Raw genomic sequence first — 27,802 nt, forward strand, 5'->3', positions numbered from 1 at the left:
GAATGGAGCGGCAGAGAGTGGAGTAAATTCATTGAATTCATTGACATAAACAAAATACTGGGAAGATGCCTAAGTTTGTTAGAATAATTATTTAATTACAGTAGTTTCCCTGTTATTGCATATTGTAGAAACAAAGGACACCTTACGACTAACTTTAAGCTGCATGTGATTTGCTATCAATGGTTGAGCGGCCCAGAAGCATTTTGCCAGTTTTGCTGACCATGGGCACCAAGGCATCTGCATGACGTGTGTCGTTGCAGCTGAAGCGGCTCAGGGTAACCATGCCGATGGAGCAAACACAGTGAGCTATCGTGATGGGGGAGGGTCGTCGCTTCGTCCCGTGGATTTCCATCCTCTTGTCACGGATTTGGGACTCATTCCAGAACGAAAATGGAACGGAGGTCAGACAATGCTACCGAAGCATCGGTTGTTGATGTGCCATCTTGTGACGTCTCACGTTGCGGTTACCTGTTCCGTTTGATTTCGCAGTGTTTGTGAGTGCATCATGGGTGCGTTTACACTCGAAGAGTGGAACTCAGCAAGCGGGACGAAGTTACTTTTGCTGCTCGTGCTGGTCATGCCCACGCGAGGGAGCGACTGCCGTGCCAACCGAGTCGTCCTGTCCGCTCCGAGTGGAAACATTACAGATGGAAAAGGAAACTACTCCGCCAATGGGGGCTGCGAATGGTTAATTAGAGGTTTGTTTTATTCCATTTATTCAATTAAATCGAGATCGCATGCATTGTTTGACTTTGTTCAGTACCCACTGCTAATTTGTGTCACTTTCTTTGGGATCTCCTTTGTCAGCACCCAGGAATGAGTTCATTATACTGAAGTTCACTGCCATGGAAACAGAGTGTTCCTATGACTTTTTGTTTGTGTATGATGGACAATCCTACAACAGCCCTCTGATAGCGAGTTTAAGTGGAAACACCTTTCCAGATATGCTCGTCGCAAGGTCGGGGAAGGTAAGTCAAGAGTACATTTGATGGAATTCTGCACTTCTATTTTATTGTTTGTCTGCTTCTTGTCACGTTTCAGTGGATGTGTGGGGCTCACAGGATTGGCTAGAGGTACGCACATTCTCCTCTAACCTGTCTCGAGGTACGCATCCTGGAGTTACGCATCATCCATCCACCTGGGTTCGAATCCCGACACACCTTTTTTTTTCTTCCTTTTTTACAGAATTGAGGCTCGTGTAAGAGCTAACCATTGAACATGAAAACATACACAGACACCAAAACATACATTGAAGGGAGCGGGAGACAAGAGGGGGAGAGAGAGGGAAGCACACAAGCACAACAACAGAAGAGAACAGGGACATCGGTAGATCTGTGGGAGGGAGAGGGCTGGGGAGGTGGGAGGGGTACACGATATAAAGCAAATGAACACTACTAGAAAATTCACTTCTAGGAATTTTAAGAATGAAGTTTGGGATTGAAAGAGGCGGATTTGGGGTTTTAACGGGGGTAGAAAAGATCAAGGTTTTAGATGGGGTTGGATGGTGATGGATGGATTGTGATTTTGACAAGATATGGTGGTGAACAGCTGTTTTAAAGACCTGGAGGGAGGAGTGGGATTGAAGAGAGTGAGGGAGATTGTTCCAGAGGCGGGAGAAAAGAGGAATGAAGGAGTGAAGGTGAATAGAGAGTCTTGATTTTGGCAGTTTCACCAGAAGAGGGTTGCAGGCAGATCTTGTGCGACCCGTAGGAATATTTGGGGGACAGAGCCCAGAGAGAGCTGGGGGTGCAAGGCCGGAGAGGAGTCGGTAGAAGACAGAAAGACCACCAACCTGCCTGCGGTGAGAGAGAGAAAGTCCCTCAGTTTCCAAAAGGCCCAAAAGCTATAAACTGCCATCCCGGTGTTTCACAGGCAGGGTGTGTACCATTAACATGTGTGTTCCAACCGCTCAATGGACATTAAACTGGGCATCCCATCTGCCAACATTAGTTGTTAGACGTTAAAGGTCCTACGGTGTCCCTCGTGAAAGAAGACGAGTTATCGCTGGCACCTGAACAAATTTCAAATTGCTGCTCTAACCTACAGGTGGCATTCCATCAGAAGTGCAGCTGCACCCTGTCGCCAATGATGCAGCCCAGCAGCCTTGTGCTGTCTATGAAAGAGGAACTGGATGTGTAAGATTACTTGGTGATGTGTATGTTTGTGGCTAGTGACAATTACTGTAAATATTCTGAAAATAATTACCACAACAAAATACAGTTTTTGAGTACGTTTTGGATGTGTTTTACACTTTTCACTCGGAGGACACAAAATATACACAAAGATAGCGCTATTTACTGCTCCCAATCCCACTGTCTTTTCTCCTTTGGTTTGGGTTCCCTCTGCCATGTATGTAATGTCTAAATGACCTTTTAGCAATCAGTGGAGCAGTACATTTGCAATCATTGTACACCGTACCTTTCCTATGCCATCCCCAGGCATTGCATAACGTCATTGCTGGGCACCGAAGGGGGCTCGGCAATGACGCACGCTGAAAGGGAGTACTCAGTTTTCACTCTGGTTGTTCGTTTTCTTGTTTTTCTTTTTCTTTCTTGTTTGTCCGGGCGATATCTCAGCCATCCTTTGAGCTAGGAAGCTGAAATTTCGGCACAATAGTGAGCAAGTACTTTGTCAAAAAGGTTATTTTTGATTTATTGATGAATCAATTAATCGATTAATTATTTACTAATTAATAAATTAATTATGAATTTTTTTTATTAATGCCTTATTTAATGAAATTTCTAAAAGTTACATCTTCGGATGAAGCACTAGTGGTTTAGTTATGCGATTAGCCAATTGATTAAGAAAATATTTTATGACAATCTTTTATTGATTTTAATTATGCAATTAATCAATCAATTATTGTACACCTCTCCCTCCCAATGCAGTCTCTATGAGCTGCCGGCGCCCGGCAATACCGCGCTGGAGGATATTTAATGATTTGGCATGTGGGCGGTGTACTTTGAATGTATCTGTACCTGTTGAACTTCTTTCCTGCTATGTCTTTACCACCTCCCCCAACCACACCAACCCCCGTAGATGCTTATGCACCTGTTCAGTGACGCAAACTACAACCTTGCAGGATTTTCTGCCTCGTACTTTCTGAGCCACTGTGACAGGAACTGCTCAGACCGGGGTCGGTGCTTATCGGATGGCCGTTGCTTTTGCCTTCCAGGCTGGGTGGGTGATGCCTGCGAGGCAGCCAGCTGTATCTTACCCACCCATTATATTCCCTGCTCGGGTCATGGAAAATGCTTGGTAGGTTAGCGTAGAGCTCGGTGTAAGCAGTCTCTGCATTTCTTTTGTCTCACAAATGCTTGGTTTTACACAAAGAGTAAGCATTCTGATGTCTAGTGGATGGCAACATGGATTTGATGTTTCCCTGGTTTGTTGCAGCACACAGGGCTGTGCGAATGTGAGGGAGGGGAGCACATTGGGAGTGACTGCAGCCTCGACCTGCACGGGTATTCCGGTGTTAATCAGTGGCATCTCATTTCCGGTTCCCATCGCAGTTTCCCTGCTCGACTGGGAGCTGCTGCTGTTTTCCTGAAGGCCACAAACTCTCTATATGTTTTTGGAGGTACTACTAAAGCGCGATGCTGCGTGCGCTAATGCTTACGCAAGGAGCAAGCGGACAACGCGGTTCATAAAAGAGTCTTTATTGAAAGTACTCAAACTGCAGCACTAAGCTGCTCAGGGCTGCGCGCCCCGTGTATATCGTTAGGCCACGCCTCTCTCCCTGGCGTGGCCCATCCCCACTTGGTGTGCGGGATGATGTCACCACGTCAGTGCTTTCGTGTCCGCCACACACGCCCCCCCAGAATCCCCGCGCACCTGAAGGGTCAGTTTGCGGGGCAAACGGATGACCCGGCCGAAGCGCCCCCTGGCGACTGGCGGCGTCTGGGATGCAGGGATGCCATCTGGGATGCCTCCGGCTGCAGGACCGGGGGGCGGCGTGGCGGCGGGGCTGGGGGGTGCCGGGGGTCCGCCCGCAGGGGGCGGCCCCGACGCGGGGGTCGGGCCACTGGCGGTGGATGGTCCACGTCGAGGTGGGCCGGCTTGAGGCGGTCTACAGAAATGCGGTCAGGAGTACCGCCGATGTCCAGGGTGAAGTGCTTCGCCCCGGTCTCCAGCACGCGGAAAGGCCCGTCGTACGGGGGCCGCAGTGGTGTCCGGTGGGCATCGTGGCGGACGAAGACGTACTCCGCCATGCGAAGCTCTGGGGCGACGTGCGTCGGTGGGTGCCCGTGGCATGCCGTTGGCACCGGGGCGAACCTCTGGGCGGTCTCTTGCAGAGCGGAGCGCTGCTGTGCCGCGGAACCATGGTGCCGTGGAGTCGGGGAGGAACTCGCCCGGCACCCGCAGCGGTTGCCCGAAGACCAACTCCGCCGCGGATGCACGCAGGTCCTCCTTGGGCGCCGTCCGGAGGCCCAGCAGGACCCAGGGGAGCCTGTCGACCCAGCCGCCGTCGCGGAGGGTGGCCCGGAGCGCGGCCTTCAATGAGCGGTGAAATCGCTCACACAGGCCGTTAGCCTGGGGGTGGTAGGCCGTGGTTCGGTGCAGCCGGACCCCGAGCCCCTGCGCGACCGCCCCCCAGAGCTCCGAGGTGAACTGGGGGCCGCGGTCGGACGAGATGTCTGAGGGGGTGCCGAACCGGGCGACCCAGGTGGCGATGAAAGCCTGCGCGACGTCCGCCGCCGTCGTCGACGCCAATGGCACGGCCTCCGGCCACCGGGTGGTGCGGTCCACCATGGTGAGGACGTGGGTGAAACCCCGCGAGGGGGGCAGAGGTCCCACCAGGTCCACGTGGACGTGGTCAAACCGGCGTTCCGGCACCGTCAACGGGGCCAACGGGGCCTGGGTGTGCCTGTGCACCTTGGCGCGCTGGCACGTGTGGCAGGTCCTAGCCCAGCCACGGACGGCCTTCCGGAGGCCATGCCAGACGAACTTGTCGGCGATCAACCTTTGGGAGGCCCTCGCGCCCGGGTGGGACAGGCCGTGGATGGCGTCAAACACCTGGCGCTGCCAGCCCGCGGGCACGATGGGGCGAGGACGCCCGAGGGAGACGTCGCACAAGAGGGCCGCGCCCGTGCCGTCGAACGGCACCTCGGTGACGCGGAGGCCCGTGACGGCGGTCCGCAAGGCCTGGACGTCAGGGTCAGCGGCCTGGTCCACTGCCATCCGGGCATAGTCGATGCCGAGGTGGACTGCGTGGGCGACGGCCTGGGAAAGGCAATCCGCCACCGGGTTGTCCTTCCCCGCGACGTGCCAGATGTCCGTCGTGTACTCGGACACGGCCGAGAGGTGACGCTGCTGCCGGGCCGAACACGGCTCGGTGACCTTGCCCATCGTGAAGATCAGCGGCTTGTGGTCGACGAAGGCCGTGAACGCACGGCCCTCGAGCAGATGGCGGAAGTGCCTGACCGCCAAGTGAAGCCCGAGCAACTCGTGGTCGAAGGTACTGTAACGGCGTTCGGGCGGGCGAAGCTGCCGGCTAAAGAACGCCAGCGGTTGCCAAGCTCCACGCACCCATTGCTCGTGCACCGCCCCCACCGCGTAGTCCGAGGCATCGGTGGTGAGGGCGATCGGTGCATCGGGCGCCGGGTGCGCGAGCATGGTGGCATTAGCCAAGGCGAGCTTCGCGCCCGTGAACGCCGTGTCCATCTGCTCGGTCCAGGTAACGTCGCCTTTGCCCGGCTTACCTCGGAGAGCTTCGTGCAGGGGGCGCAGGAGCTGGGCGATACGGGGCAGGAACCGATGGTAAAAGTTCACCATGCCCAGGAACTCCTGCAGCCCTCTGATCGTGCGGGGGCGCGGAAACCCCTTCACCGCCTTCACCTTGGCCGGCAGGGGGACGGCTCCGTGCCTGGTGACACGGTGCCCCAGAAAATCGATTACGGCGGCGCCGAACCGGCACTTTGCGGGGTTCACAATCAGGCCATGCTGGCCCAGGCGTTCGAAGAGCGTGCGGAGGTGGCGTAGGTGCTCTTCGCGGGACGCGCTGGCGACGAGGATATCGTCCAGGTAGACGTAGACAAAATCCAAGTCGCGCTGGACGCTGTCCATCAGTCGCTGGAACGCCTGAGCCGCATTCTTCAGACCGAAGGGCATCCGCAGGAACTCAAAGAGTCTGAATGGCGTGATGACCGCCGTCTTCGGGACGTCCTCCGGCCTGACGGGGACCTGATGGTAGCCGCGTATGAGGTCCACCTTCGAGAAGAAGGACATGCCCGCCAAACGGGCGGAAAAGTCCTGAATGTGGGGGATGGGGTAGCGGTCGGGAGTGGTGGCGTCATTGAGACTGCGATAGTCCCCGCACGGTCGCCATCCCCCGCCGGGCTTCGGCACGATGTGCAGCGGCGACGCCCAAGCGCTCTCTGAGCGCCGAACGATGCCGAGTCGCTCCAGGGTAGCGAACGCCGCTTTTGCCACCGCCAGCTTCGTCGGCTCGAGGCGGCGTGCCCGGGCGTAGACCGGTGGCCCGACGGTGGGGATGTGATGGGCCACCCCGTGCTTGACGGCCCCCGCCGAGAAGGTGGGCCGCGTGAGGGCCGGGAAGCCGGCGAGGAGGCGGGTGAATGCATCCGCTGCCGGAAGCGTACAGATCAACGTGGCCGGAACCGAACCGTTCGGCAAGCCGCTTGGCAAGCCGCTCATTGAGCTGCTCGACGAGCTGGGCAGCGCACAAGCGAGCGAGCTGAACATCTCGGCCTGGACAAGACGTCTGCGCTTTACGTCGACCAGGAGCCCATTAGCGCACAGGAAGTCCGCGCCAAGCAGTGCCATGGGCACGTCGGCGGTGACGAACGTCCATCGGAAAACCTGCCCTCTGAACCGCAGAGAGAGGCAGCGTTTTCCGTACGTACGGATGGGCGTCCCGTTCGCGGCAAGCAGCGCGGGGCCCCCGCCCACGGCGTGCTTGTCTGACGTACCAGCGGGAACGACACTCACCTGCGCTCCCATGTCGCACAGGTAACGGCGCCCGGATAAGGTGTCGGTTATGAACAGCAGGCTGCTCGAACGGCCGGCGCTCATCGCCACTATTGAGCGCCGGCCCGGGCGTTTCCCGACCTGTTGAAGGAGCATGGCGGATGACATTGCCGAGCCTCGTGGCCAAACTTGGCGTGGAACCAGCACCAGGTGGTGGAGCTGGAGGAGTGTGGCTGGCTCCGCCAGGCCGGTGGAGTTGGCGGTTTTCCCCGCGGTGGCGGTTTTCGCCGCGGCGGTGGGCGGGGCGTGGCGGCAGTCACGAGGGGCGTATCAGCATGCTGCATATGCTGTGTAAGCTGATGCTGTGGATCAGCATCATCAGCAGCATCAGCAGCATCAGCCTCGAGGTCCGTGACGGCCGCACCGACTCTCGCCCGCGTATCCGAAGCCGCGAAGTACCTGTCCGCCTCGGCTGCCAATGCTCGGGGTTCCGTTAGGCCGGTCCCGGCCAACGCGAGGCGAACCTGCGCTGGAAGTTGGCGACGGAAAAGCGCCCGGAATAGAGAACTGGGGGCTTCGTCGCCCAACAGTGACAGCATATGGTCCATTCGGACCGACGGGCGCGTGTCGCCGAGCTCGGGGAGATCCAGGAGGCGGTCAGCCCGTGCGTCGTCCGTGAGGCCGAACGTGGCTAGGAGTAGCCGCTTGAGTGCCTCGTACTTGTGGCCGTCCGGTGGGTGGCGAAGGATGGACACAACTCGAGCGGCCGTGCCGGCCCCGAGGGAGGCGACGACGTGGCAGTAGCGCGTGTCGTCGCCGGTGAGGCACCGAAGCTGAAATTGGGCTTCGGCTTGAACGAACCAGACTTCGGCCTGGGCCTCCCAAAATTCGGGAAGTTTAATCGCCATTGCCTTGTCGTTTGCCATTGCAATGGCGTCGTGTTCGGAAGGATCGCTACGGCAGATCCAACGTCGAGGTCATCATATAAAGCGCGATGCTGCGCGCGCTAGTGCTTACGCAAGGAGCAAGCGGACAACGCGGTCATAAAAGAGTCTTTATTGAAAGTACTCAAACTGCAGCACTAAGCTGCTCAGGGCTGCGCGCCCCGTGTATATCGTGAGGCCACGCCTCTCTCCCTGGCGTGGCCCATCCCCACTTGGTGTGCGGGGTGATGTCACCACGTCAGTGCTTTCGTGTCCGCCACACTACCATGCTTTTCTATCAACTTTAAATCTTTCCCGACAGCAGATTGTTCATGTTATCGTCCATGTTAAAATTAACCATTTATCTGTATGAGTACACCCGCACACTACGAGAGCAGAAAAAAGGGTCATTCCTCTTTGGGGTATGTAGATTACAGTCGATGTAATAAAAACACCTCACCACCACGAAATTAAAAACACCTCACAGCCATAAAACATGTAATAAAAACACCTCACCACCACAAAATTAAAAACACCTCACAGCCATAAAACACGTAATAAAAACGCCTCACAGACATAAAACACATAATAAAAACACCTCACCAACACGAAATAAAAAAACACCTCACAGCCATAAAATACGTAATAAAAATACCTCACCACCACAAAATTAAAAACACCTCACAGCCATAAAACACATAATAAAAACGCCTCACAGACATAAAATACGTAATAAAAATACCTCACCACCACAAAATTAAAAACACCTCACAGCCATAAAACACGTAATAAAAACGCCTCACAGACATAAAACACATAATAAAAACACCTCACCAACACGAAATAAAAAAACACCTCACAGCCATAAAATACGTTATAAAAATACCTCACCACCACAAAATTAAAAACACCTCACAGCCATAAAACACATAATAAAAACACCTCACCAACACGAAATAAAAAAACACCTCACAGCCATAAAACACGTAATAAAAACGCCTCACAGCCATAAAACATGTAATAAAAACACCTCACAGCCATAAAACACGTAATAAAAACACCTCACAGCCATAAAACATGTAATAAAAACACCTCACAGCCATAAAACACGTAATAAAAACGCCTCACAGCCATAAAACACGTAATAAAAACACCTCACAGCCATAAAACATGTAATAAAAACACCTCACAGCCACGAAATTAAAAACACCTCACCACCACGTCATTTAAAAACACCTCACCACCACGAAATTTAAAACACCTCACAGCCATAAAACACGTAATAAAAACACCTCACAGCCATAAAACACATAATAAAAACACCTCTCCAACACGAAATTAAAAACACCTCACAGCCATAAAACACGTAATAAAAACGCCTCACAGCCATAAAACACGTAATAAAAACACCTCACAGCCATAAAACATGTAATAAAAACACCTCTCCAACACGAAATTAAAAACACCTCACAGCCATAAAACACGTAATAAAAACACCTCACAGCCATAAAACACGTAATAAAAACACCTCACAGCCATAAAACACGTAATAAAAACACCTCTCCAACACGAAATTAAAAACACCTCACAGCCATAAAACACGTAATAAAAACGCCTCACAGCCATAAAACACGTAATAAAAACACCTCACAGCCATAAAACATGTAATAAAAACACCTCACAGCCACGAAATTAAAAACACCTCACCACCACGTCATTTAAAAACACCTCACCACCACGAAATTAAAAACATCTCACAGCCATAAAACACATAATAAAAACACCTCACCAACACGAAATTAAAAACACCTCACAGCCATAAAACACGTAATAAAAACGCCTCACAGCCATAAAACATGTAATAAAAACACCTCACAGCCATAAAACACGTAATAAAAACACCTCACAGCCATAAAACATGCAATAAAAACACCTCACAGCCACGAAATTAAAAACACCTCACCACCACGTCATTTAAAAACACCTCACAGCCATAAAACACATAATAAAAACACCTCACAGCCATAAAACATGTAATAAAAACACCTCACAGCCATAAAACATGTAATAAAAACACCTCACAGCCATAAAACACGTACCGGTAATAAAAACACCTCACAGCCATAAAACACGTAATAAAAACACCTCACCACCACAAAATTAAAAACACCTCACAGCCATAAAACACGTAAAAAAAACACCTCACACCCACGAAATTAAAAACTCCTCACCACCACGTCATTTAAAAACACCTCTTCACCAACTAATTCAAAACACCTCACCACCATGTAATTATAAATACCTCATCACCACGTAAATCAAAACACCTCACCACCATGTGATTTAAAAACACCTCACCACCACATAATTCAAAATACCTCACCACCACGTGATTCTAAACCACCACAACGTTAATAAAAACACTTCACAACCACAGAAACAAAAGTTTGAGGGAGTCGTTAAGTGACAACACAGACACTGCCCAGATGTGTAGATATATAGATAAATGACTGTACCCGAGTTGCCGTTTTGTCATGGTTTAAACCAATCATAATTCAAACAATTATTTTGCACAAATGTATTTGTAATATACGTGATATCACATTTTATAAACAATTGAAGTTGAAAAAAAAAAATTCCCAAAGAAATTCCCAAAAAATAAATAAAAAATTGGAATTTTTTTCAAAAAAATACCCTTAGGACATACCGACATGAGAGATATGTGCATACCAGAAGTTTGGTACGATTTCACAAAAGTTTGAGAAAGTAGTTCAGTGACAACACAACACAAGACAACACAACACAGGACAACACAGGACAGACGCTGCACAGATATATATATATATAGATACGTACAAACGTTTCAGCCTCTAAAATGAATGGAAGAGCTGTGCTCTTCCTGAAATCCGAGGCTGCAGCAATTTAGGTGATTGAGAAAGGCATTGTTGTCGAAGGGTTTTTTTCTCTCCGGTAACTCTTTTTCTGTTTTTGTTCCTCTTTATTCGGCTTTGTCGTGCTTTCTCTTTAAAATGTGCTCTACCTTGCAATTCCAACCATGCACTTGCCGAGGATGGTAAAGTCAAGTGATACTACACAGAAGAACACTTGTGCGGACCTGAACTTTCTTGCACCCTGAGTGCAAACCTCTCTAGTAGCCATTCTCTCATTCTAACCAAACTATTACTACTACTACTAGTATTACTATTACTACTACTACTACTACTACTACTACTACTACTACTACTACTACTACTACTACTACTACTACTACGATTACTACTACTACTACTATGACTACTACATGACTACTACCATGACTACTACTACTATTACTACTACTACTACTACTACTACTACTACTACTACTACTACTACTACTACTACTACTACTACTACGATTACTACTACTACTATGATTACTACTACATGACTACTACCATGACTACTAGTGACTACTACTATGACTACTAACTACTACTAATTATGACTACGACCACTAATTATGACTACGACTACTATCACGATTACATCTACCATCTATGACTACTAACTACGACTACAATTATGACTATGGCTACTTCCTACGACTATTAGCTACGACTACTACTTCGGCTATGACTGTGACTACTAACTACGACTACAGCTACTACTATGGCGTCTAAAACACTGTTAACAACTATGTTTACAACTGTTACTGTTATTTTTTATTATGATAACAACAAAAATAACAATAACAATTATTATTAGTCGTAGTACTTTAGTGTTCTGATGCATCACCATTGAATTACATTGTTTTTATGTTGTAAATCACAGATATTCTAAAGAAAATATCGTTGAATTTTCTGGCTTGCCTATTTCCTTTCCATCTGAAGGGATGTCACTCTGATAAATACCTCTGTTTTATTATACATTCACAGGGTTTACACTCAATGATGTGGTCGGAGATCTCGTGAAGTTTAACTTCACCAGCAACCAGTGGGAAAATTACACACCACCAATCTCACCTGTGAGGCATTCTACTCTCTGCAATGATGTCTGGTTTCACACTGCATATGTCCATGTAATATCCATTAGTTATATTATCTTACTATAAATCACCAAATGTCTGTCCGTTCCCAGGTACCGCAAAAACGGCTGAACCGATCGCAACGATATTTTGGGTGGGTAATCCTGGGACTCCCTGGAGTAAAATAGGCGATTTGGTTTTCCAATTTTTCCAATTTTTTCAATTTTCCAATTTTCCAGTTTTTCCAAACACGATGGAATAATATTTACCGATATGAACAGTGATGTGGCTTTTATTGAAATTCTACAAATACTGTTTAGATTTTGATGAGAATTATGAACCTGCCGCGAATGCGGAAGTGGACAGATGACGGCAATGCGCAAGTTTGATAATATCCCAATACAACCGTCATTCAATCGTAATGTTAAATCGTTAAATGTTAATCATGTTAATCGTTTTGTTAAAGTATCAGTTGATGATTGGAATTGAGTGAATACAATTACGATTTTGAATTCGTAATTGTATTCACCCAACCATATGGAACTTCATATCAGGATTTAAATATTTGTTTATGTCATGAATGTTGTTAAAAGTTTATTTTTTATATTACTGTTATTTAATTTGTGATTGGAGCTATGCTGTTTGGAATGAAAAAAGAGATATCGAGTTCAAGTGAATGACGAAATGCCGTGATGGTTTCTACTTTCTAAACGTGAAATTCGCGGATCGCCATAAGCAGATTCGTCATGGACCCACGATCGATGTTTCTATACGTGAACGTACCCGTTTGTTTGCGAACGGGTATGTTTTTCATGGAAGTCCTTCACGAACTTGCTGTCCATGTCTGACGTGCAACTGAAGGTGCTACAGGAATGTGGAATTTATTGGTTTCATGCTTTAACATTCAACGTTTCTGCCTTGTCTGTTTGCTTCTGGTCTCCTACCCATGCTACGCACGGGTACCTCACTAGTATCTAACAAGTAACAATCCACGCTTTAACGTTGGCTTGTTTCCTAGGAAGCACGGTACCAGCACAGCCTGTCAGCATGGCTTGAGGGCTTTCTGCTGTTCGGAGGGGCCCAGGCAGATGGTGTCTTGCTGAGTGACCTGTGGTTTTATAGCCCCGAGTCTGGCAATTGGTCTCAGTTGTGGGCAGGTTCCCAAGGTTCACCACCAGGCCTGGCAAGCCATGCTGCTGCTCTTGTGAATGATTCGATTTATATTTTTGGAGGTTTGTTGTTTGAGATGTTTGGTGTTCTTTATTCGTGTAGTGTACACTAAAATTCATGGAAGCTGCATATATTTCACTGAAAGGCAGAAATATAGTTTGTTGAAGTTTGTTGCACAAATATTCCAAATTAGCATTTCCAATCATTTATGAGAATGCCAAAAGTGAAACTAAGCAAGTTTTCTTTCTCAATGTATGCAAGCAACGATAACAAGAATGTGAAACATGAATGTCACAGAAAACAACACAGTCAGACCCCGACATTCACGATCCCAACATTCGTGGCTTCCGCATATTTGTGGTTGATAAACTGTGACCTGCTTCTACATTCGCGGCCCTGTGTCCCATGTATTCACAGTTTTTTGCAGGCAGAATATTTTTTTTTTACACGAGCTGCGAGCATAACACAGTTTTGATCCATACCTTCGACCAGCCATGCACAAAGCAACTGGACATATGCAAAACACATATCTTCCACAAGCCGTGATCATGACTGGCTTCTACATTCGCAGCCCTGTGCTTCTCGTTTCCAGGCTTTTCGTGACCACATAAAAATATTCTAGCAGCGCAAAAGGCGAGCTTCGCAAGATGTTCTGCCATTCACACTGTGAACAGCATTGTGGGATATCCCACCATTCACACTGTGAACATTGCTTTGTAGGAAATCCCACTATTTGCACTGTGAGCAGCTTCGTGGGATATCCCACCATTCACACTGTGAACATTGCTATGTAAGGTATCCCATTATTCGCACTGTGAGCAGCTTCGCGGGATATCCCACCATTCACACTGTGAACATTGCTTTGTAGGATATCCCACTATTTGCACTGTGAGCAGCTTCATGGGATATCCCACCATTGACACTGTGAACATTGCTTTGTAGGATATTCCACTATTTGCACTGTGAGAAGCTTCATGGGATATCCCACCAATCACACTGTGAACATTGCTTTGTAGGATATCCCGCTGTTTGCACTGTGAGCAGCTTCGCGGGATATCCCACCATTCACACTGTGAACATTGCTTTGTAAGATATCCCACTATTTGCACTGTGAGCAGCTTTGCGGGATATCCCACCATTCACACTCTGAACATTGCTTTGTAGGATATCCCACTATTCACACTGTAAGCAGCTTCGCGGGATATCCCACCATTCACACTGTGAACATTGCTTCATGGGATATCCCACCAGCTGCGTAACACGTTATCCCCCTGTTACTGGACAGAATGATAACACTCCACCGCATCAATTAGTGCAACTGGCTGTCCCCCTTTTACCTATTGAAACAATATCCCGACATTCACGGATTTTCCTCGACATTTGTGGGATTTTCCTCGACATTCACGGATTTTCCTCGACATTTGTGGGATTTTCCTCGACATTCACAGGATTTACCGTGAATCAGGAACCGCTGTGAACAAATCCCCCCTTTTACCTTTGAAACAATGCGCCCACATTCGCAGATTCAACCTTCATGGCATTTTTCAGGAATGTATCCCCCGCGAATGTCTGGGTCTGATTGGACACTATAAGTAAAGTGCAAAAATAACCTTTGTCAGACTTTTCAAGTTTGAGCTTTCCAACTGACTTTCCTTTCCTTTCTTATTTCCTTTTCTCCTTATTATTTATTTCCTTATTATTTATTTTTCTTATTTCTATATTTGCTTTCCTTTTCTACATTTTATTATCCACTTGTGCACTTTTGACATAAATACTCTCTGCATATGTCTATCCAATATTTATAATCTCAGTCCCATGCCATTGAGTTTCATTGAGTTGTATTACCCTCACTGAATGTATTTTTCTGTTTTTTTTTTAATGCATCTGCCCCTGAAGGTGGCCGGAGGCATTATGTTTTCGGGTTGTCCGTCCATCCCTACGGGCTAAACCTCGTTTTTCAAGCAACCACGTGTCCAATTGAGACAAAACTTTCAGGGTAGTAGTGACACCCATGCAGAATGTTTTTATGATAATTGTGATGTCATAGGTCATGTGGTCTGGCAGCCATCTTGGATTAAACCTAAATAATTTAAAAATATTTCTCTGAAACTGCTGAATGGAAAAATTTGAAACTTGGCACATTGTCAAGTACTTCCAATGGGGAATAAAAGCATGATAATGATTACATCATAGGTGAAGTGGTAGACCAGCCAAAAATGTTTCAATCGAATTCCTTATCCTAAAAATCTGAAATTGCATGCACATGATCTAAGACCCATTTGGATTGAAATATTAACTTTATGACATCATAGGTCACATGGGTTGGCAGCCATATTGGATTCAACCTATAACCTCAAAAAACATCTTCTCCCAAACCACCAAATCGATTGACTCAAAACGTTATGTGTGTCATTGACTAGGCATGGCGATTAAAAGATGATCATGAAAACATCATTGATCTCATGGTGTGGCAGCCATATCGGATTGAAGGAAAATATTAAATAATGATATCTCTGAAACGGATGACCCTATCGATGTGAAATTTTACAAATATTATCTAACACCACTGTTGCATATAGTTTGAAAATTATGATGTCATAGGTCACGTGGTTTGGCAGCCATCTTGGATAGAAAAACGAACCTTATCCGATCAATACGAAACTTCACAAACGTGATACCCTTCCCATACATATGCAGAGTGTACATTATTTAAGGTCATATGTCACATGGTATGGCAGCCATATTATCTTGAAAGCTGATATTTAAAAAAATCCCTTCTCTGAAACCGCCTCACCTATCGATGTGAAACCTGTCATGGCTGGTGAAAATGTAATACTTGAAAACAGCTGAAGGGATTTAAATCAAACTTGTTTATTTTTAGGACGGTGAATGGGGGCATCTACCTGTTGTGTGACTATGTGGAGGCATATTGGCTACACAGTCACATTGCTCTAGTTTTTAAATCACTTCTTTGCTAATACTTGAACCTTCCATTTCCTGTCATTTTACTCTTCCCTTGATGCGATATTTCTTGAATGTAAATAAGTAAACAACCCCAGAACAAAATTCACTTTAAATCTCTGCATTAAAAAATATGATCTTCATATACAAATATGAGTTTTCAGAATTTTTTAAATTCTCAAAAATGAGAATTTTGGTACTGAGTGGCCACAAAGTCCCTATGCATGCAGTTAGAATTTAGGTAGAATTTATCTGTATGCTCCCCTCCATTCTCTGCACAAATTTGAATTTTTCTCCATGTTCTTCTGGACATCGTCTTCCATGTTGAGGGTTGGAGTTCATAAAAGCAGCCACTGACGGCTGTTTTGGGGTCTTCAACTGTTGTTAGGCGGAGATGAGAAATTTCCTCTTTCACAATGCCCCAAAGCGAGTTGTCACATGTTGTTAAGTCCGGACTTCGAGGCGGCCACACTATCTCAGATTTACGTCCAATCCATCGTCCACTGAATTTGTCGTCGAGATATTCTCCCACTGCGAGAGCATAATGTGCTGGTGCACCATCTTTTTGCAGGATAGCTGCTGCCTCGAGACCTCTCACTCAGTTGTGGAACAAATCACGTCTGAAGCATGTTCAAATAAGCATTGTGATTGACACTTGTGTTGAAAAAATATGGCCCTATCAAGCGATCTTCTGAAATTGCTGCCCACATCATGACATGAGGAGGATGCTGTTCAATTCCCTCATAAAAATGAGGATTTTCTTTGCACCAAAAATAAACATTCCTGGATCGATTGCTGAGGTAAATAAAATAGCACATTCATCCGAAAAAATACGCTTCATCTTGATTTAATCTTGGTTCCCAAACCCTCATTTGGGTCACGAGGGTGTTCCTCAGGGTCGCGGGACAGTCTGAAAAAAACAAATATTACAGTGTTATAAGGGGACATGGGAAAAACGCCATGATAAGAGATCTCAATACGGATATACACCTAAACAGAGTTCATCCTCGACCCTTGGGGTAAGGGGTGTGGGGAAGTTAAATTGCTACAACCTCCATCATGTGACCTTTAGGCCCGCTGTCAAGTTTATTTGCAATTGGATAAGTATCGACCAAATGTATCATGGTCAAAACAAACAGTTAGAAAGACAGACACCAAATTGTGTATTTTAGTACGATATCTCTTTGTAGTAACTGATAAAATATCTCATAAAATGAAGATAGCCAAATTGACCCCAATTTTAACAAAAGGTAATGTACAGGAGGAGTTAAGCAATATCTTTATTATATCTACTGACAAATATTTTTACCAACTTCATTCTCAAAAAATCTTGAAAAAGTTGTTTATTTACGAACTGTTATTCTTAAAAAGTCATATTTTTGTAACTCACAATTTGGCTTCAGAGAAAAACATGTCAAATGCCGTTTTGACCTTTTGTTTATAAAGTAGCCTATATGATTGATAAATTCATTCACACAGTTGGTATTTTCTTAGACTTTTGATACCATTAATCATGATATTCTTATAGAAAGCATTATGGAATCAGAAAAAGAAACAATTAGTCTTTCTGAATTGCTATGATTCCGCTATGCAATTGGTTAAGTGTGGTGTGCTGCAAAGGACCTTGGTCCTTTGTTATTTATTATTTATATTAATGACTTCTACAAGACATTTAATGCTATTTCCTTTATTCTTTTTGCCAATTATATATTCAAATATTTTCTTTCTCCCATCAAGACCCAGGTATTCTCCTCACTACTCTTATTTTCTAATTGAGAACCATTTCCAGCTGGATAAAAGGGAATAAATTGTCGCCTAATTTACAGAAAGTAAATTGCATGTTGTTTAGTAATTCCATAACTATCCTCCCAGGGGATATTATGATAGATAATGTAAATAGAAACTTAAAAAAAAAATTCCTTTGTCTAAAATTTGACAAAATGTCATGGAAAACCCATATTGACAACCTGCGCAGGATTATTTCAATAAATGTTGGTGTTATTAATAAATTTAAATTGTGCTTTTCTTCATCCATGTTATTTATGCTCTATTCCACACTGATTCTGCCTTATTTAAACGATGGTATAATCACCTTAGGCAACTCATTAAAAACTGAAGTGGATATAATATTATTGATTCCAAAAAAGGCAATGAGAATTAGTTGTAATTCTTGAATACGTTCTCCTACCAATATTTATTTTATGAAAGTAGTATTCCAAGTGACTGAATTATACTTTGTTTCATTCAGTACAATCGATACTTGAACTAAAACAGAAATGAGTTGCCACAAGTGTTTGTTTTTTTTGTTTTTTTTGTATACAAGATTGAGGCTCGTGTAAGAGCTAACATTAATCACAAAAATGAAGTAGGAAGTTATACAAAGTTATAAAAAGTTATAAAGTGTGATAAAGTGTTGTAAAGTTATAAAGTGTTGACTAGTATGTTTGCAAAGAATAATTTACATCACAATTACTCCACAAGACAGGCCAATTTTTAGCATCCAACTTTTACAAGAAATCTTTATGCAAACTACAGTTATTTTTAATGGTCCTAAATTTCAAAATTCTTTGACTCACATGGTAAATAAATGAAAAGCTTGTGTGAAAAAAGGATTTAAATGAATTTTTAAAATATATTTATCTTATGTTCATACTTTGTAATTCATTAATAAGTCACTGAGTTATTGAAATGATAAAATTCACTTAATTTCATCCCATTCTTTTTATTGTCTACGTGAAACATGGAAATATTTCATCCACTGGAAATTCAATTCAAAAAGTTTGTATCACACCCTTTTCACATTAGCATTAAATGTGTGAATTGAATTAGCCACAAATAAGTCTAAAACACCAGCACAAGGTTGGTGGAGCATGAAGGCGAATGCCTGAACGATTAAACATAAATAAATATGAAGTGAGTGCGTTGGGTCTTCCGTTATTCTTTGAACCTTCAACACACAGTACATTCTCATACAATGTACAAAGGAAAGCTTCATTCGTATTAAATGCTGGGCAATCTTCCTGGGTTTTTCCAATTTCTTAACATTCGCTTTTGACAAATTACCAAATGTGCATGTAAAAATGAATGTAAGAATATTGATACTGAAAGAAAAGAACCAAAATGCTGTTGTCGACATGAAGCTCTTTCAATTCCTTAAAAAGTACAATCTTTTGTTTGCTTTACCAGACAACACTTGGGAATTCTTCCTTCATTTCAATTGATCGACCACTGTGCCCAAATACTTATGCTCAGAAACTTGTTCTTTACTATAGTCATGCATAATATCAAAGCATCATGGCCATCTGCTAATTGGCAAAAAAAATAAAAATCATTTCTTTTGACTTGTTGAAATAAAGAACTAAATAATGACGGTCACACTAGTCTATAACTTCTGAACTTTGTTCACCTATTTATGCTGATCGTTCAGTCCAAAGCAAAGAACTACTATATCATCTGCATATATTTCAAAACACGACAACTAGGAATTGAACTGCAGTTGTCACGTGCATACAGAGAAAACAATAATACTAAACTTGGTTTTATTAACATAAAAAAACATACAAGACCATAGTCTGAAGACTAAAACGGTCGTGTTTACATTAAAATGAGAGAATCAATTTACAATGAATGAAAAAGCAAATAAATACTTGTATATAACATTTCAAAATATACCACAGGCATGTAAATAACGATAAATTATTGAATAAATTACAAACATGTTTAAAAGGTATATAAATATCAGAAAAAAGCAGATTAAACTAGGGCAATGCGACTGTGTCGCCAATATGCCTCTGCATAGTCCCACATAAGGTAGATGCCCTCATTCACTGTCCTAAAAATAAACAAGTTTGATTTAAATCCCTTAAGCTGTTTTCAAGTATCACATTTTCACCAGCCATGACAGGTTTCACATCGATCGGTGAAGCGGTTTAAGAGAAGGGATTTTTAAAAAAATATCGTCTTTCAAGCTAATATGGCTGCCATACTATGTGGCATATGACCTTAAAAATGTACACTCTGCATATGTATGGGAAGCGGACCACGTTTGTGAAGTTTCGTGTTAATCGGATAAGGTTGTTTTTCTATCCAAGATGGCTGCAAACCACGTGACCTACGACATCATCATTTTCAAACTATATGCAACAGTCGTGTTAGATGATATTTGTAAAATTTCGCATCGATAGGGTAAGTGGTTTCAGAGATATAATTATTTAATATTTTCCTTCAATCCAATATGGCTGCCACACAATGTGACCAATGATGTTTTCATGATCATCTTTTAATCGCTATGCCTAGTCAATGACACACATAAAGTTTCAAATCAATCGATTTGATGGTTTGGGAGATGTTTTTTAAGGTTTTAGATTAAATCAAATATGGGTGCCAATCCATTTGAACTATGATGTCATAAGTTTAATATTTAAATCCAAATGGATCATAGATCATGTGCATGCAATTTCAGATTTTTAGGATAAGCAATTCGATTAAAACATTTTTTATGTTTTCCAGAAGGACGGACGTACAACCCGAAAACATAATGCTTCCGGCCACCTTCGCCGGCGGAGTAATAAAAAAATACATTCAAGAGATTTAAGAGATTAGTATTTATCAGACATTAAGATGTTGAAAGCATTCAATAATTAAATATAGAATAAGTGAAATACAGTATCTGACAATGCAGAGCAGATTTAGGACAATAAGGGCTTTTGGCAAAGCAATAATATTGCACCTTATTATTCTATTGTGAATGTAACAGCTGGACCAAAGTAGGAATTCTCGAACGTTTGTATCTCTTGAGTTCTCATTTGGGGGATGTGGATCTGGTTTGAGTTTCTGAACCGCATTTGGGATCATTCTTGGCGTCTAGGAGGGAGGAATTAACAATGGTGGGTAGAAATACGGAGCGATTTTGCAAAGTTGGTGAGGATGTTGGTTCTCCTTGCAGCAAGGGAGGTGATAGTACGAGTATAAGCCAGAAGTAGGTCGATGTGATGATGTTACTCAAGAAAGGAGATCATACAGACAGCTCTTCCTCTTCGCTGAACTCTCTCAATGCCAGCCGATTGTTGCAATGTTAGGCTAGGACTCCATATGGAGGAACCAAATTCCAAAAGGGGACAGATAAATGTCGTATAAATATACATTAAATCAGCGGTAGCGACTTCATTTTTCTTGAGTTTACACAAAATGTAGAGGCGTCAGGAGGCGCGTGAACTCATGGGCTGAACTTGAGACTCCCACTTGAGATTCGACTGAATTGTAATCCCAAGTAGACGGAGAGAGGACACAGACTCAAGTGGTTCATTATTGAAGGTAATCACAGGAGGAGAGGGGCTGTTATGGAGAAAACTAATTTGATCAACTTTCATTTCTCAGGTTTAGGTCTCATAGAATCAACCTGGTGGAGGTATGCTCTCTACCGAGTACCGTTCTAGTTATTGTTATTATAATAATAATTGTTATTATTAATAATTTGTTTCCCAGCAAGGCACAGTTAGGTTTTTATTTGGCACACAGAGATGTTGTGTCCTTCATTTGCTTTGTGTTTTGGTTACAGGAAGGACATCAAAACAGCAATTTTCATCAGAACTGTACAAGTTCAATTTAAGCACTTCTCTGTGGGAGCACATTGTTCCTTTGGGTGGACGAAGAAAAGCAGTCCTTGGACATTCTATGGTATTTTATCCAGATGATCGTCTGCTTCTTGTTTATGGTGGACACCATCCCATCAGCACCAGGCATGCTCTCAAACGTGCTTTTGGATTGTGATTGAAAATACAGGTTGTTAAAATTACTCACCATAACTAACGAATATAACTTTGCATGCACGGGTATGATACTCCATACATACATTGTGTTGACATGGTAAATATGTCATGAGCTAAGAAATATTTTATGCTCAACAAGGTACCATCAAAGTGTTTGTTTCGAGAAAGATGTTGTTTTAATGTCATTTTCATCTTATTGTCAGTTAAGAGAACACGCTACGCATATTATATTGTGTCTACGTTGTAGTCACGTGTCAAAAAAATCCCGGAAAGATTTTTTGTTTCTTAAAATATCACTTTATAAAATAAGTATTTTCAAGAAAAACATGTAGAATTTTGCCCACTAATGGCCAAATTTTGACCAATCAGCACGTCCTGCAATCAGATCGCACCATCCATCCTCAGCTTCAAACAACCATTTTTCGTTTTTGGAGACCAAACTTGTTTTTTTGGACAGAGGTCAAGGCTCATGGAAGAGCTAGAACACAGAACAGATCTTACTTACGCAACATAACGCAAAGAACAGTGGAAAGATAAGGGAGAAATGCCAATAGCAGGACTGAAGAGAAAATAAATGAAGACGGACAACAAGGGTTGCAGGGGTAGGGGAGAATTCAGAAGTGAATAATATGGATACAGATGTAAAATTGGAGGTAGGGGGGATTGGTGGGGGTAGAGTGGTTTAACTGGTGTAGAAAAGATCATGGTTTTGAATGGGGGTTATTTTTTATCATGGTTTTGAATATGAGGTGGTTGTGATAAGCTGTTTTGAAGACATGTAGGGAAGAATGAGATTGAAGAGAATGTGGAAGGTGGTTCCAGGGTGGGTAAAGAGAGGAACAAATGATTGGAGTTCAGCAATGATTCTGGATACTAGCTCCATCAACCTGTGATGAATGGGGTACGACCTTATTCAGATCAGCCCAAGAGGAAAGGTGTTCATGACTTCAGTAATGGCGACTTGCATTTACACAATGACAGCATGGAGGCAGGTGTAGAGGTACTCACGCAGTGGCCAAGGCGTGTGTGTGTGTGTGTGTGTGTGTGTGTGTGTGTGTGTGTGTGTGTGTGTGTGTGTGTGTGTGTGTGTGTGTGTGTGTGTGTGTGTGTCATTGGTTGTTATCTCCATATGCCGGTTTCTGAGTGTCGAATGGAGTCCTGCCGGGTCACAAAGTATCTACCTCCATTCTGACGAGAGATCATCGCAACGAGCCTCGATTCAGTATACAAAAAAAAAAAAAAAAAAAAAAATACATGGACCAAGCTGTGGAGGTTTCTTGTTCTCAAAGTTTTGTTCCGAGGGCTCTTTTCAGAATTGTCACCGAGCCCTCATTGCGCCCATTATCACTGATACAATTTCGACACTCTTCAGCTTCCAGGATATTCTGAATTCATTTTTGAGATCTTGTAATTTGGTCATTTATATTGATATCTGTGTTGTTTTGGCCAAAGATCGCTGGACACTTACACCTCAATTAGCAATGCTGTCTTTGCTTTTCTGTATTGAAGTACTATATTAGGTCGTAATGCTTTGTTTCCGATGTTTATGCTCGATGGAATAATCTGATTGTGCTTGAGTATTATTTTATTGTTTTCAATTATTACCTCCGCCACCAAAGGTGGATGGAGGTTATGTTTTCACCCCTGTCTGTCTGTCTGTCTGTCTGTTTGTTTGTTTGGGCGTTTGTCTGTCCGTTTGAGAACAAGATATCTCAAAAAGTTGTGGACGGATTCGGACGAAATTTGGCAGAGATGTAGCTGTTTGTGGGGCCTTGTCTATTCTTCTTGCGGAAATGTTTGACTGTTGCCCTTTAGTGAAAGGAGCATCACTGCTGCAAAGCACACAGTATTGATTTCCTTCAAGATTTTGGTATAAATTTACCAATTGATCGGTTGGTTCTCCTGATCGGCATTTCCCTCCGTTTGTTGTTTTCTATTCGATAGAGTTGTCATCTTCCTCTGAGTGTTGTCAGTCTTATTTCTTCTATTTTCTTGGCCAGCTTTTCTTTCAATCTCTGGTGCTCTTCATAATCCTGCTCGCCTCCATTCTGCTATTTTGCCTCTTCTTTCTGCTGATCATCATTCACCGTCACCGTTTTCATCCTCTCTGCTTGCGTAAGTGATGCCCGATCCATTTCAGTGGGTTGGTTCCGCTCCCCCTCCCGGAGTGGGTCCATATCCCCTGCCCCGCCACAGCTCATCTCCACCACTGGGTCCCTAGTATCTCGCCATGTTCCAAGCCCCGGCTTCGCTGCATATAGCCCCCCCCCCCCCCCCCCCTGCACCACTGTGTTCACATCCCCACCATCCATATGTTCATCCCTCGGTGAGCCCACAGCTCCCATCCTCGTATATTCTGCCACATGTCTTCTGACCCTGACTGTTATTAGTCCCCTACCGGAGGAGACTATAGGTTTGCACGCCGTCAGTCCGTCAGTCCGTCACGCAAAGAACAGTTTTCCGGACTTTTTTTCTAAACTCTTAAAGCTAATGATTTCAAACTTGGCACATGGTTTCCTCATGATAAGTTACAGATCAGGTTCGAAATTCACGACGTTTCAATCATTTTTGACAAAGCTATGGCACTTTGTTTATTCTAGAGTTCTCCTCAAGCCGCACCGCGCGCCCTCAGCCTCGTCTCGCGGACGTCAAAAGCACGACACGGCGTGCGCTTTCGGGAGGGGCGGAGCCAAGCCGAGCAACATATATATTATATATACATATCGATCATTGATCGTGAACCGGAAAATAGAATAAATTACTGATATTTAGCGATTCGAAAGGTTCTTTACCAACAACGTATTTTGTCGTGCTTCTGCTGACCTGTCTGCAAGGTGTATAAATCGAAGTCCCGAGCGCGAATCACAGGTGAGCCCGTCCTGAGGTAATTAGCGATTGGGAACGATTCAGAACCTGTGGGTAAAGAACACTTGGTAATTTCCCCAACAGTTTTCCGGACGACAGACTTCCGGTAGGGGACGTGTATTGCAACGCATACTCAGAATGCTTGTTTCTTTTATTCTACTTTAATCAGGAATCTATGAGTTGTTGATGTTGCTTTTTCGAACTTGTGATGTGGTACCTTCTCTATTCTGGTGGCCGAGTTCTTGATCTTTAACTGGTCCGTGAATGTTGCCCTCATGCCTTGCATTTCCTACTAGTCATGGATTGAATATACTTTGCAGAAGAGAATGAACTCTTGCTCCTCGATGCTCCTACTTTTATGGATTAGGTTTCTCATGTAGAGCTTTATTTATCGAGACAGTTTTGGAGACAGGTTTTATGACATTTATGACATTTTAATGACATTTTATGACATGACAGAGGTTATATGGAGACAGGTAGCACCTCAGCATCTTGACATAGTGCAGATCCCTGGCTTCCTGCGAAATGGTCTACTTTCTCACAAGAGGAGGTGCAGGCTTTCTTCTTTACCGTGCGCATTCCGGCTGCTCAGTGCAGCTGCACAGACTCCGGTGTGTGTGTGTGTGTGTGTGTGTGTGTGTGTGTGTGTGTGTGTGTGTGTGTGTGTGTGTGTGTGTGTGTGTGTGTGTGTGTGTGTGTGTGTGTGTGTGTGTGTGCGTGCGTGCGTGCGCGACTGCGCGCACATTCATTCATGTAATATATTTGTACCTCTGCAGGTTCAGCAGTCGTGCTGCAAATATCTTTGTTTACCACTTGGACCTGCAGTACTGGGTGATTCTTGAAAGCCAAGAAGGTCCTTGTGTACCAGACGGACGTGCTTTTCACACCGCACTCCGAATGGGGGACTACATGGTGGTATATGGTATGCACATACTTGAGTATCCTTGCTGAAAGCAAATTCCTGTTTACGAATGCACGATGAGGGTATGATCCAAGGAATATTTCATTTTGTAATATCATTTAAATCGACCGTTCATTGAACCTGTCGGCCCCCATTTTGTACTTTATTTAATTTCAGGTGGAAATGTTCACACACACAGTGGAGAAGAAAAATGCTATGATGATCAAGTTTACTTTTATAACCTCAGATGCCATTACTGGGTGGAAAACTGCAACACCACTCGACGCAAGTATTTTAATTTTTACAACGCACATAAACTATTGACGAACGATCCAAATCAAATGTCCAGAGCTGTGTTGAGAAATCACCGATGACGTAGCTGGAAGACTCTTTTGCCAGTGATACCTGCTGCACGTCACATTGTAAAGTGCTGTTTTTTTCAATACTTAATTTTTCCTTTGGATGTTTCTTCTTAAATCTTTACAAGATATTCAATCACAATGATAGTTGCACTTGGCTTTGTGTAGCAAATTCCTGGAACACTTATTTTAAACATTGTCGGCCAATGATTCAGCCAGTGGCATGCGGGGTCCTAAATACTGTACAATGATGAGCTAGTCTGTGGAAGAAGAAATGCGGGCAAGGGGGTTAACAAGGGGAGATGCAGAAAATAGGGCAAAATGGAGAACATTGTCATGGGGACCGCAAGACTAACCCCCGCTCTTGCAGGGAAAATGGCCTTAAAATGCATGTTGTTGTTGTTGTTGATGATGAGCTAGTCTGTGGAAGAAGAAATGCGGGCAAGGGGGTTAACAAGGAGAGATGCAGAAAATAGGGCAACATGGAGAAGATCGTCATGGGGACCGCAAGGCTAACCCCCACTCCAGCAGGGGAAATGGCCTTAAAATAAATGCCTGTTGTTGTTGTTAATGATGATGAGCTAGTCTGTGGAAGAAAAAATGCGGGCAAGGGGGTTAACAAGGAGAGATGCAGAAAATAGGGCAAAATGGAGAAGATCGTCATGGGGACCGCAAGGCTAACCCCCGCTCGAGCAGGGAAAATGGCCTTAAAATAAATGCTTGTTGTTGTTGTTGTTGTTGTTGTTGTTGTTGTTGTTGTTGATGATGATGAGCTAGTCTGTGGAAGAAAAAATGCGGGCAAGGGGGTTAACAAGGGGAGATGCAGAAAATAGGGCAAGATGGAGAAGATCGTCATGGGGACCGCAAGGCGACCCCCGCTCTCGCAGGGAAAATGGCCTTAAAATAAATGCTTGTTGTTGTTGTTGTTGTTGTTGTTGATGAGCTAGTCTGTCTGGTGAAGGCAGTATGCTCTTGTTAACACGCAGGGAATGTCAGCTTCATCTTTTCCATAGTAGTTTACATTCCTCGATCAACGTCCTTTGATTTCATCCATTGTCCTACAATGCTCGATTTGATGTTTGTGTGTGTTTTTTTTTTTTTTTTTTTTTTCCAGATGGCCATGTCAAGCTCATTCGAGGACGATTTTCACACGTGGCCGCTGTCATGAATGAAAAGGTTATGTTGGTAGCTGGAGGCTACAATGGCCTTGTGCAGGGGGACCTCGTGGCTTACAAAGTACCTGTGGATGTTATTGATAATGCTTACACTCCAGAATCGAAACCAACCATGGTAAGTCTCAGAGTCCTTGTGCTAACCCAACGATTATTTTGTGATGTGGTGTATGCATGTGTTTGTGCATAAATCGTGACTGTATTGATTGAACAAGGTATATAATCTCGGTACTAGTTATGGTGATAGCACAAAACGTACAAAATATATTTTGGGATTTTTAGAATCCCTAAACAAATTTCTTCTCCTCCGAGAGATGTTGCACTCATTGATACAAAAACCTGGCCGTAAAGTTGTTTTTATTCTTGGAAAGTATAAAATGAATATTTTTCCTTTGCATCCTGTTTTATGATTTGCTCCCATGGTGTGACAGGCTAAGCATGCGATTAATGGTGTACATTGTTGCCTGCAGGAGCCTCAGAGAATTATTCAAGAACAGAGGTGCCAGGGGATGCACCATCTGTTGCACAGCTGTCATGCTTGCTTGGCATTTGGACAATCCTATTCTGCAAACTCTCCCGGTCCTTTTGGCTGGTGCGTTCAACTGGGAAGATGCTTACTCTCTAAAGGTGGGTGTCTCAACCAGTTCAGTCGATGTTTGAGTACCAAATTGGCTTCTGGTTTCCGGTTTCCTGGTCATCGTTGCTTGGCTTGGTCTTCTGATTGATAAGCCTCCAAAAGACTCAGTA

General features: G+C 44.2%; 1 protein-coding gene across 1 annotated transcript in view; it reads left to right on the top strand.

Moving 5' to 3' along the window:
- Window positions 1-505: 505 nt before the first annotated feature.
- The window catches only part of MEGF8 (multiple EGF like domains 8), a 250,951-nt gene continuing 223,654 nt past the window's right edge, over window positions 506-27,802 (top strand). Inside the window, exons 1-11 of the mRNA XM_078773628.1 lie at window positions 506-698; window positions 808-968; window positions 3,040-3,258; window positions 3,397-3,580; window positions 11,771-11,859; window positions 12,878-13,091; window positions 21,548-21,728; window positions 25,400-25,545; window positions 25,702-25,809; window positions 26,998-27,173; window positions 27,487-27,682. Of these exons, the coding sequence (XP_078629754.1) occupies window positions 506-698; window positions 808-968; window positions 3,040-3,258; window positions 3,397-3,580; window positions 11,771-11,859; window positions 12,878-13,091; window positions 21,548-21,728; window positions 25,400-25,545; window positions 25,702-25,809; window positions 26,998-27,173; window positions 27,487-27,682 (1,867 nt within the window). The remainder of the gene's footprint in view (window positions 699-807; window positions 969-3,039; window positions 3,259-3,396; window positions 3,581-11,770; window positions 11,860-12,877; window positions 13,092-21,547; window positions 21,729-25,399; window positions 25,546-25,701; window positions 25,810-26,997; window positions 27,174-27,486; window positions 27,683-27,802) is intronic.

The sequence above is a fragment of the Myxine glutinosa genome, chromosome 3 (genome assembly GCF_964187855.1).
Source record: "Myxine glutinosa chromosome 3, kmMyxGlut1.1, whole genome shotgun sequence".
Classification (NCBI taxonomy): Eukaryota; Metazoa; Chordata; class Myxini; order Myxiniformes; family Myxinidae; genus Myxine; species Myxine glutinosa.